The following is a 12,469-nucleotide window of genomic DNA, read 5'->3' as shown; positions in this document are numbered from 1 at the left end:
CAAGACTTGCGAGCAATTATTTTTTCTTTCACATGAGGAATTAGTTGCTTAAGCAAACAGTAGTCAGGTTGGACATCATTTGTAACTGGAGAGCGACAGCTATTGTGAACCACAAAATTACAGGTTAATTCCTGTATTTAAGGGAGGGAGTAATCTACTCCGGTGCTGAAACTCACTGATAATTGGAATAAAATGTGGAGCCCACAGTTTTTTCTTTTTGTAGGTTTAATTCTTGTAGAAACAGTTAACCCTTAAACTGATGGCACACTCAGGAAAACTCTCATCTTTGGGGCTCTGATTATTTCAGTGTCATAAGACAAAATCGACACAAATGTGTGCTGTAACTGCACCTCCAATAGTGTTTGCCTATATTGGCTTTTGGGCTGGGGTGTAGGTCTAACATGAGTTGAGGCATTTGGCAGGGTGAGCAAAAGGGATGGACAAATTTATGACTTTTCCTCCTCCCCGAGTTATTGAATTAAAAAAAATACAGTTATGAATTTTATTTTCAGGAATACATTAGGAATAGGAGCTGTCTCTGTAGGAAAGCTTGTTTACCATCTCCAAGGTGAAAGTCAGGACCGTGAATACTCTCCACTTGCCTGGATGAGCACAGCTCCAACAACACTCAAGAAGCTCGAGAAACCTTGGAATAAATCAGCCTGTTTGACTGGCACCTCATCTCCCGCCAATTTAAACATTCACTCCCCTCATTATCATTGCACAGTGGCAGTAGTATGTGCCATCTCCAAAACGCACTGCAGCAATTTGTCAAGGTTTCTTTGACAGCACTGTCCGAGCTTGCAGCCTTTACCACCTCGAAGGACAAGGTCAGCAGGTTCATGGAGACACCACCACTTGCATGTTCCCTTCCAGGTCAGAAACCATCCTGAATGGAACTATATCAGCATTCCTTCACTGTTGCTGGGTCAAAATCCTGGAACTCCCTTCCCAACAACACTGTGGGTGGTACCTGCACCAAATGGACTGAAGTGGACCAAGAAGGTGGCTCACCACCAACTTCCTGAGGGAAATTAGGGATGGGCAATAAATTTTAGCCTCGCCAGTGATGCACCTCATGAACAAATAAAAAGGATCTGTGTGCTGGAAAATTCTTTCTTTGGGACTAGCAACTGATCATTTTTATGACTTCAAATTAATCTGAAATGAGGTTTGACGACTTTATGATCTGATTGATTACTGGTGATATGGTTCTGGCAACTGGTTGGTTAAAGACACAATGAAGTCCAGAATCTATTTTAAGTTTTGTCATGTGATCCTTGGTTTTGCAATTTAATTGGTTGAAGGCTCTCAACAAAACTGGCATGCTTTCTCAAAGATACAGGCCGGAATTCACTGGCCCTTCATGTCCTACCACCACTATCAAGGATGGAGAACTTGGTGCTCAGCTAAATCTCTGCTCACTGCAACAGAACCAGAGAATCCCAGCTGCGGGCAAGGTCGGAGAATCCGGTCCACAGTTTTTTCAAGAATATAGACAATTTGGACCAGTTCTGAATACAAAATCAAAACAAAAGCTAAAATTACCATAGGTCAGAGTATTCTCTCTTCTGCCTGGTACACTTGACCGGCTTGTGTCGTAATCATAACTGAGAATCATTGCATCTCCTTCAATCACGGTGAAGCGCTTGCGATATTCCTGATCCAGGAAAGAATTAGGTGACTCTGATCCTTTATGCACTGGCTTGCCTAAAGCATGTCTGCTGGACTCCTCAAGGGGAAGGTTCCCTTTTTCATCCCTTTTAATTGGAGAAAAAGAAAATTCAATGCCTGTTTGTCATTCCGATTAAACAAACAGAAGTTAAGTCAATGATTCCATTGACAGAGGTAAATATCTACTTTTTAGAATGAAATATGGTGCTCATTTCAATTTAATATTCTTGCTGCACTTGCATTTACAATTGCAAACTCCTAAACAGTAGGCATTAATGAATGAGGAGATTATGGCTTTTGGAAACTGTATCAATTATCAATCACAGTAGCAAACAGGAACTCTACACAGCATCAAATAATACAGTTTCACTTCTTTTTGACAAGCATTGGCCATCTCAAGCAGTAGGTTAATAAAAAGTGGAACACATCAACAAGTCAGGTTTGTAATTTTGTCATGGAAGCCATTGTGCTCTTACTGAAACCCAAAAAGACATTTTTTAAAAACAAGTGTTTTGTAAATTTTAACTACTAAAATATTAAGACTATCCATGGCTTGTTTTTTTGTGTGTGTTACAATAAGGGCCTTTCACAGCCATTCTGTTCATATACTGATACTATTGGCAATTTGCACCACAGTTTTGCAGTCAATCTTGTACATTCAGTACTATGGTTATCTGAATCATGAAGGGACATTGAGGCTTGTTACTGCTGCAGGTGAATTGAAGTGATTCACCATGGATATATAAAAGATGCTACCTGGACTTATCACCCTTGGCTAAACCAAAACGATAGGAAAACTATGTTTGCTTTTAAGAAGGGGCATGTAAAAGTTGGAAGACACCAATCCATTTTGCCATGGTTGGGCAATAATTTGCAGCATAATTTCTCATGACAATATTACAATTTCCGCGACAAATCTGAGAAACAAACACCCACATTTCCACTTAACATAAACTAAGTGATTCATACTACATACTCACCCAGCAACATTTATCACTAGGCTGCAAATACCAGAGTCTAGAGTTACCAGTTCTACTGTGCATGGATAAGGATCACTGAAGAGAGAAAAAAATGGGAGGGGGGGAAGAGAGACCTTCTTCAACTACTATTTAGTAGGGATTTTTCATTCATCATGGCACAGGGTACAAATACATGATTGAAATATTATTACTCCCCTCTGAGCTTGGAAGGATGGACAGTTCACCAACCATTGGATTTAATCACATCCTGATGACAGATCAGCCAACGAGGCTGCTGTGACAATCAGTGTATTTTTCAGACTTTCTGTAGGTAACCGGAGGCAGAAGAGCCCACGAGGCGTAATTGTGCAAGAAGAAAAGTCAGGATCTAAAACAATCTACTTCGTCAATCATTCATCAAGAATGAAGCTGCTGTCCACACATTCTGTGACCTGATAGCTAATTTGTGTCAGTCATTGCTGCCAGGGTTGTCTGGTTAAAAAAAAAATCTGGACACAGGTCTTACAATGAAAAGAATTGCGGTTGATGTCAAGACTTGCGAGTTAGGGGAATAGAGAGAATTATCCGTGGTTAGAAAGAACAGAGTTATCAATGTTTCCTTTTTTTTTGGGTGGGGCTGGAATGGGTGGAGAAATGAGAGTCAGAAAAAGCCATCAAAATAAATGTAACAAAGCAATTAGCTGAGATGCAAAAATTAGTATACTTAAAAAAAAGTCCCTATTGAATCAAAGACCCAAGAAAGAAAATGCATCCTAAAAAACATTTCAGTGTGTGAACACGAGAAAAGAACATCTACAGTGGCACCAAAAAAGAATCATACAGTTGATATAATTGTTAACAAAAAACACTGTACGAATACATCAATTTCAGAGTGAAAAAATGCTAACGTTGGACAATTTATAATTATTTTAGACATGATTAGAAAAAAAACACTCGAAGTATGATTGCAGTTGGTTATGATTTTAGATGTCTTTTGGCCATACCATCATCAGAGCAGTACAATGCGTTAAATAACAAATATTAACATCCAGCTTAAGTAGCGCTATGGGAGTGCTGACCACTTTCAGATCAATCATCAACAGTAAACCCAGAACCATTGATTAATACAACCTAGCTGATTTAAAAGAGACCCATTCTCCCTCTCAATTTTCTCCCCTCTCTTGATAGTAAATCACATTGAGATATAGATGAAGATTCAGTGCTCCATAGCGATGGTGGGTTGGAAAATCATAGTTGAAATGTCGTAATCCTCTTTCTGACCTGAACTCCTGTGAGTACAGGAATGAGGAATCACTCGTATAATAGCGGCCTCCAATGCCTTGTGCTAAACCCATTCTTCATAGGTGGCCGAGACAGCCAACAGAAGCAGGTTATTCAATTATATGGGCATTTCTGTCAAAGATCACTGGATAACAGTCAGAAGCAAGAACACTGAGCGTTGGTGCCTTTGTTCACCTTCCTATCACAGAGAATTGTAGCCCTTTCAATCTAACCTGGGTGCCTTTAACCAATTTTCGCAAGTACTAAGGATTGAAGCTGGAACCTTCTTGGTCTATATGGCACGGTGATAGATCAGGCGAGTTTTCAGGCTCAGCACTCTTTAGTTAATTGATTATACACTTTGAAAATGGAATTGCCATAAATACAGGTCATGTAAAGATTTCTTTAAAGATAGCAAACTATCAAAGTTTAATCCTACTCGCATCATGTTAGAAATCACACAGCAGTGAATGCCAAAAATAGTACAATGAAACCTGTCACTTATGTTTAGCTGGAAAGATTCTTGTTCCAATAGATCGCCAATGAAAGACAACTTGTTAAACAAGCATTCAGAAGGCTTATTTGAAATAATGACTGAACTAATCTTTATGTCAGCCCAAAGTTAATGTGTTTTGTTTTGTGTATGATAGCATCAGGGTGGCACAATGGTTAGCATTGTTGCTTCACAGCGCCAGGGACCGGAGTTCAATTCTGACCTTGGGCCACTGTCTGTGTGGAGTTTGTACATTCTTCCCGTGTTTGTGTGGGTTTCCTTCGGGTGCTCCAGTTTCCTCCCACAGTCCAAAAGACGTGCTGGTTAGGTGAATTGATCATGCTAAATTCTCCCTCAGTGTACCCGAACAGGAGCCGGAGTGTGGCAACTAGGGGATTTTCACAGTAACTTCATTACAGTGTTATTGTAAGCCTACCTTTGACACTGGTAAATAAGCTTAAAACTAGTTTGCAGTTGCTAAATGTAAGACAACGCATTTTAGCATTTTAGTATTATGCTGTGGACCTTGCTTGCTTCCTTTCAAAGTGTAGGTTTCTGGAATGAGAGTTGAGATTTAGGAGCTCTGGAATAGCACACATTTAATCTTTGCTAGCAGCAGGTAAGAAGTTCTTTTTTGTCAAGTTCTATAAAATGCTAATTGCAAATTCCACTGACTGGTTCAGGCAGCACTAAAATTATTAAGCATCAAATATCGATACAGTTTGATGGAGCACTGAGGCATTTCTCTGTTAGCTTTTGAGGGCATAATTCAGAGGAAAATGCTTAAAAAGACTGGTGAAGGCAGCTTGCTGTATGATAGTAATCAAGGAAACATTTCACACCAAACTTGTATTTGAAGAAACAAACACTTTTTTGTTCTAACTCTTCTAAAATGCTGTGTGTCCTTGGGAATTGACATGGTCTACATAGCACCATTAAAGGTGATGTTACGCAAACACATTTTTCTCCCTCTATCCCAAGGGACCACTTTTTCTTTGTAATTGAGGGTCTTAAGTGACAGGTTCCATTGCAATCACTTTTCTAGAGACAAAAGTGAGCTTCGTTCTACCAAATTCTTTTCCACATATAATCAAGTTAATCCAGAATTAACACTCAAAAAGGCAGAATCTGTGTATCTGTCCCTTGAAGAATTTGCATTGACATGACATCAGATTATTTTCACTACATTGTACATAGCATCCTTTTGTTTACAGAAAATGGGTGCCCATGTATAAATGAGTGTCATGTTCGCAAGCATACATGAGCAAAGTTATGAGCTCAACTGATTATCTTAAATTGGTTGTTAGTGTAGTGTAGAGGATGGTGTAGTGTGGTGTATTGTACAGTATAGTGCATCATGTTGGGTAGTATATCGTGTGGTCCAGTGTATCGTGTGGTCCAGTGTATCGTGTGGTCCAGTGTATCGTGTGGTCCAGGGTACAGTGTGGTCCAGGGTACAGTGTGGTCCAGTGCACAGTGTGGTCCAGTGTACAGTGTGGAGCTTGGGGAACCTGTCATTCTCTGTAGTATGAACTGTTGTGATGTTTGAAATTTGGCATTCTTGCATTTGTCCTGATGTGTGCAATATAAAACCTCTCTCTTTTCAGCAATATTCAAGTCTTGTACTGCAAAGCAACTGTCTGATTCCTACCCTTGCTTTATTGAGGTGTTGTATTTAACAGGGTGAAGTTGGGGTCAGGGATTGGAACATGTTTTGATTTTGTCATCCACTGATTTGGAAGAAGGTGTAACTGGTGTTATCAGCAAGTTTGCGGATGACACGAAGATGGCTGGACTTGCGGATAGCGATGAACATTGTCGGGCAATACAGCAGGATATAGATAGGCTGGAAAATTGGGTGGAGAAATGGCAGATGGAATTTAATCCAGATAAATACGAAGTGATGCATTTTGGAAGAACTAATGTAAGGGGGAGTTATACAATAAATGGCAGAGCCATCAAGAGTATAGAAACACAGAGGGACCTAGGTGTGCAAGTCCACAAATCCTTGAAGGTGGCAGCACAGGTGGAGAAGGTGGTGAAGAAGGCATATGGTATGCTTGCCTTTATAGGACGGGGTATGGAGTATAAAAGCTGGAGTCTGATGTTGCAGCTGTATAGAACGCTGGTTAGGCCACATTTGGAGTACTGCATCCAGTTCTGGTCGCCGCACTACCAGAAGGACATGGAGGCTTTGGAGAGAGTGCAGAGAAGGTTTACCAGGATGTTGCCCGGTATGGAGGGTCTTAGCTATGAGGAGAGATTGGGTAAACTGGGCTTGTTCTCCCTGGAAAGACAGAGAATGAGGAGAGACCTAATAGAAGTGTACAAAATTATGAAGGGTATAGATAGGGTGAACAGTGGGAAGCTTTTTCCCAGGTCGGAGATGACGATCATGAGGGGTCATGGGCTCAAGGTGAGAGGGGCGAGGTATAACTCAGATGTCAGAGGGACGTTTTTTTACACAGAGAGTGGTGGGGGCCTGGAATGCGCTGCTAAGTAGGGTGGTGGAGGCAGACACGCTGGCATAGTTTAAGACTTACCTGGATAGTCACATGAGCAGTCTGGGAATAGAGGGATACAAACGAATGGTCTAGTTGGACCAATGAGCGGCACAGGCTTGGAGAGCCGAAGGGCCTGTTTCCTGTGCTGTATTGTTCTTTGTTCACTGTCAACACCACACATTCATAGTAAAGTTAGCACAACAAGCTGCAATCTATTGGTTAGCTCAGCCTCAGAAAGATACTTCCTACTATTCTTCGATAACAGTATATGTTTATTATGTTGGCAAGATTTGAAGTCAAACTGCTGAATTAGGAGGAGATTCGGTCTACGGTTTCATCTCTACTAGAGGCTGCATAAATTCATCTTGTACAAAACTTTTACTTTCACAATCAATAGACAAAGGAGGCTGATTGAAACCCAGGTGCCAGAGGTGAAGGCCCTGTACATCATTGCATTACTTATCACCAACTTTGCTTTCAGTGGAGAAAAGACTGACAGGCATGTAATTTACATCTGTAAAATATTGAGGGGCAGTCATAATGTGAGCAGGAAATCTAGTTAATCATCATATTCTTATAATATGTAAGCATACCATTTGAGCAGCTTGGCCTTGAGCTCATAATGTCAGAGTGCAAAAGAAAAAACAACTCTTAAGGAAATAAGCGGTTGGAAAATTTTCACCTCCATCTGAGTAGTGGACATGCACAATAACCACCCAGCTAAAGCAGGTTATGTTGGACTAAATGAAGAAAGAATTGGCTAAATGTTTGGTCACGAACCGTACTGAAAGCTATAAGAATAGAACATAGGAAATATCAGTCGGAGTAGGCCATTCAGGACTTCAGGCCTGTTCTGTTGTTTATTAAGATCATGGCTGTTCTTTTATCTCAACTCCACATTATTGCCCTACCCATCTCTCTCTTAATTCCTGAAGTATCCAAGAATCTATTGAAGTCTATCATGAATATATTCAATGACTGAACGTAAGAGCTCTCTGGGGTAGAGAATTCCAAAGATTCACAACCCTTCGAGTGAAGAAATGTCTCTTCTTCTCAATAATAAATGATCAACCTTTTATTCCAAAACTTTAATCCCCAGTTGTAGACTTGCCAGCCAGTGGAACTAACCTCTCAGTATCACCTTATCAAGCCCTCTAAGATTATGCATTTCAATAAGATCACTTTATACTCTCCTAATTTCTATGGAATATTGGTCTAGTCTACTCTACCTCTCATCACAAGACTATCCCCTCATTCCAGGAATCAGTCTGTTGAACCTTTATTGCACTCCTACAAAGGCAAGTATACCTTTCCTTTGGTAAGAGAATCAAAACTACAAACATTATTCCAGGTGTGGCCTCACCAATGCCCTGCATAATTTAACTTACACTTCTTTACTCTTATATTCCAATCCTCATATTCTATTGCCACATGTACTCAGTCTTGTTTATCTCACTATAGGAGTTGTATACTTCAATGATAACCTGTTGCTAACGATTTTTGACATTGCTATAGCCCTGATAACAAAGCTGTCATGATGTTACATGGAGTATTTGATAACTTTGCGCTGCAACTATCCTTATTATCATTCTACATCAGAAGAACAAATTAGATGAAAGATCAATTCATCGGTTTTGTTTTGGCTGTTATTGGCTAAGGGAGAATTCTTTAAACTTACAGCTGTATAAAGAGTTCAATTTACCCTCTTGCTTTGACAGTACAAGAGTTTTGCATTGAAATATTAATGGCCCATAACTTCCTGGTTTCCCAGTATCACACTTCCCCTGGACAATTACACTGGGCTGGGAACCATCAGGCAAAGTGACTTAAATCACTAACTTCAGATGGTTCTGCCAGTTTTACCCTCATAGTTACTCTGAAAGAATTAGAAGGAAAAAAATCACTTCTAACTCCAGAGTAACAATTTAAAAAACCCAGACCCCCCCACTCTCTGGTTTGGACCATTACCCTTCACCTCCCACTGGCCTGGGACACCCCAATCCCCATCTCCCACCTCCAGTCTGCTACACCCTCCTGCTTCTGGTCTAGTCTTTTTTGCCCTCTTCCCAGTCCACCCTGCCCCCTTGCTTGTCTGTCCCTCCTCCTCCCCTCACATATGGCTTGTCCCTCCACTCCCTCTGGCCCTCCCCCCTCCCAGTGTCCAGTGTGTCCCCACGTCCTGGTCTTTCCCACCACCCCATAATTCCTGGATTCACCTCCACCCCCCTCCCACTTATCTTTGAAACTTACCTTACTTTACCCTTTAAACGTCCCCTTTATGGCAACTACTGGCGCACAAAGGGGGAGTGAGCTACCTCTCTGCACCTCAGTCACTCTACGCCAATGCTGCTGGGGGTGCGCTGCATTGCTCCTGTCTCATCCAGGATGAGTGAGGAAGGTTGGGAGTGACAGAGTCTGTGCAATTACAGCGAGGGTAAATTCATTTAGAGTGGCAATCCGACAGATTGCTACTCTGAGGAAATTATGGGCCATTGTCTTAGATTACGTTCTCAAGTACTGGAGAGTTGAATTTATAACCTACCAACTGAGAGGTCAAAGTGTTATTATCTGCGCTGACACTTAGGTAAATCTTTCTTTGAAAGAGGCTGTTTAAAGCTGCAAGGTAATTACTATCAAAAAGAATGAGATAAGCTGTGACTGCATGAACTGCTGCAGGGAAATTAACAAGATTGAGTAACGTGTTAGTAAAACAGGTTTACGCAAGGAGCATGAAAAATCATATCTGACATCGTAAAAAAAATGAGGATTAATCCAAGACAAAATCCTTGGGGGACAGAAGCATAGCTTCTCCTGTTTGGAGTGCTGACGCAGAATGGAACTCATGACATGTGGAAGAGGCCAATAGATAGAAAGGAAAACGTTCACACATTTCATGGGCATTCTCCTGTAGAAATTCAACTATAGCTGTGCAATGTTTCAGGTTTTCAAAAATTCAAAATATGTAATCAGCAGCATGGAGAGTGGAAAAAATTGTGTTTTCTGTTGAAATTTGTATTAAGTTTTCACTAGAATTTGTCTAGAATCAAAATTCATTACAGTATGAAGTAATACTGCAATATAAGTTCACTTGTCACTTTTACAAAAATGCTAACTTGCTGTATTTAACACAGACTCCAAGTTTTTTAGTGAAACCCCGTTTATCCAAATGTTGTAGCAGTCTCTTCGAGAAATTTTGGACACCGAAGTATTATTGAAAAATTCAGGGTTTCCATATTGAATAAAGCAAAGGTGACACCTCCGCTTCTGAAATTCATCTTCACTTCCACTTTTTACTCATTTTATAACAATAAAGTCCAGGCCCTCTCCTTGCATGAACATATTGTTCAACCTTAATCAAACTTACACACTGTCCATATCTTTTCCAATGCATAACAATGAAACATGAGGCTATGCTTCATTGAGTGAATTTTTGCTTCAACAGATTTGCTCACCAATGTTATATCTTTCCGTTCTAAGATTAGGTAATGGACTGGTTCACAACTATTGCACAGACACATCTCACAGGGACTTACCTGTTAATTCTAGAGATACTGGAACTTCCCAGCCTTCTGCAAAAAAAGTCATACATATAAAGCACCCACAAATATAACTCACGTAACATCTGGAACATTTCAAAAACAATACCCACACGAGGCAAGTTATTTTTGTGAAATTAATTATAACTGCACTCCGTACAAAAGCAAGGTCTTCACCATTTGTTGGCTGTTTTGGCCTTTAGCTCAATTTGAATGTTCAATGGTGTCATTTCCACTTGTTGTCACACTCTAAAATTCAGCTCTGAAATTCATGCTCTTGCCTACTACCACTTTACACCAGGCATTACCCGGTGTTGGAGTATCATCATACATTTCCTCTCAAACAGGCAGAAAAACCATGCACATAGCTGAGAGAAATCACTAAAAACAAGAAAACAACCAAGACTCCAAAGATTCACCTGAACAATGTTCACACAGTACGAAACAAGGCGTTTGGCACTACAACATAGCAGTGGGGCACAGATCAACACTAAGGAAAAGTAATATTGAAATAGAGTTAGCATTTACCAAATCACACTGGGAAGCCTGAAACCATTTGTTATGAACTTTACAGACGGAAGAAATAATAGCTTTGTATGATCAAATTTGGATGTCCTCTTTGAAATATGGTGGAGGCAGCTCCAAAGTTTGATAGTTAAGAAATACACTGCCCAAGAACATCAACATACTTGCATCTTAAGTAGTCAAAGTTCCTTCTGCAATAAGACATGCATCGAAAGCAATAATACCTTTTCAGAATCACACTGCCAAGGACGTACTTGGAAATGGTCAATCCCGTCTGTAAAATCCAACCAATGATTTCAAAATTAAAGTGCAACAGGATATAAAAGGTGCACTGGTACTCGTTGACAGAACAAAGATAAGCAGTTCTATGATGAAATGACTGCAGAACAAATGTCACATCACCAAGTGTTGATGTTAAGGTCAATATGTGTCCAAAATTGTAGCTGTGTGGATTTTTAAAGAACAAATATGTTTCTAACTATATTCCAGTTCAAGGCAATCTGATAATTTGGTATTTTCTGTTGTTCTTATGTTTTTAGCAGTAGCTTGCTAAAGTACATTTGGTAATATATACCTGCAGTGAAAGTTATCAACTGTTTTTTCTGGTACCACTGTATATGGAAGAAGAACTATTTTTTTCCCTAAAATCATGCATAATTTTCAACATAATTACTACAGTTAATTCCCAACACTGAGGTGTGAACTCCTGTTAAATGCATTTATTTTTTGGTTAAAGCTTCAGAATGGTTCCAACCTCCTTTATTTATAATGTAACCTATTCTATTTCAGTGTATCTCCAATTCAACATGTACAGTTGAAGCAAAAGCAAAATATTGTGGATGGAAATCTGAAATGGAAACAGAAGATGCTGGATTGGAGAATGATGCTGCCAGACCTGATGACTATTTCCAGCATTTTCTGTTTTTGATGAATGTTTGAAGATTTGCACAAATAATGATTTTTTTAGAAAAAAAACAAACATCATAACATTAGGAAACGCAAAATGCTGAATTTTGGGAAAAGTGATGGATTGAAAGCTGACTTTTCCCATTTGGGACAGGATTCAAATCCATCCCAAACTGCTGAGACGGAAGTTACTTCTGCCTGTTAAGTCATATTGTGTAAAACTTTGAAAAATCTCAATCCAGTTCCAAGTGGGCACATATCCACTGCACAAAACAATCCTTCGCACTGTAGAAAGCCACTGCAAGAAGGCCGTAGCATGGTTTCTTGAGAACTGAGTTGTGTGAGGCTAGACCTGGCAGCAGCTGCATATGTTCATAAAATATCATCATGGTGAAACTCTGAAAGCAAGTTTTTAGGCTTCATCGCCAGTTTTGTTACTCTGGCTTCGATCAGTGCACTGCCAAACCTGTAGTATCCTGATTTGAATCTCAGCTTTGCTCTTCAGATTATTTGTTGGAAACGAGCAAATGAAATAGGAACAATGTAAGGTTGACCACATTAAGAATCGATAGACTTTAACTAGAAGTCATC

The 12,469-nt window shown here is 39.9% G+C and overlaps 1 protein-coding gene across 1 annotated transcript in view; it reads right to left on the bottom strand.

Annotated features, from left to right (window-relative positions):
• Positions 1-12,469, bottom strand: part of cnksr2a (connector enhancer of kinase suppressor of Ras 2a) — a 467,989-nt gene that overhangs the window by 158,240 nt on the left and 297,280 nt on the right. Inside the window, exon 11 of the mRNA XM_078232430.1 lies at positions 1,549-1,760. Coding sequence (XP_078088556.1) covers positions 1,549-1,760 — 212 coding nt within the window. The remainder of the gene's footprint in view (positions 1-1,548; positions 1,761-12,469) is intronic.

The sequence above is a fragment of the Mustelus asterias genome, chromosome 17 (assembly GCF_964213995.1).
Source record: "Mustelus asterias chromosome 17, sMusAst1.hap1.1, whole genome shotgun sequence".
In the NCBI taxonomy this organism is placed as follows: domain Eukaryota; kingdom Metazoa; phylum Chordata; class Chondrichthyes; order Carcharhiniformes; family Triakidae; genus Mustelus; species Mustelus asterias.
Note: the sequence above shows the minus strand (reverse complement) of the source record. Positions and strands in the feature narration are given on the sequence as shown.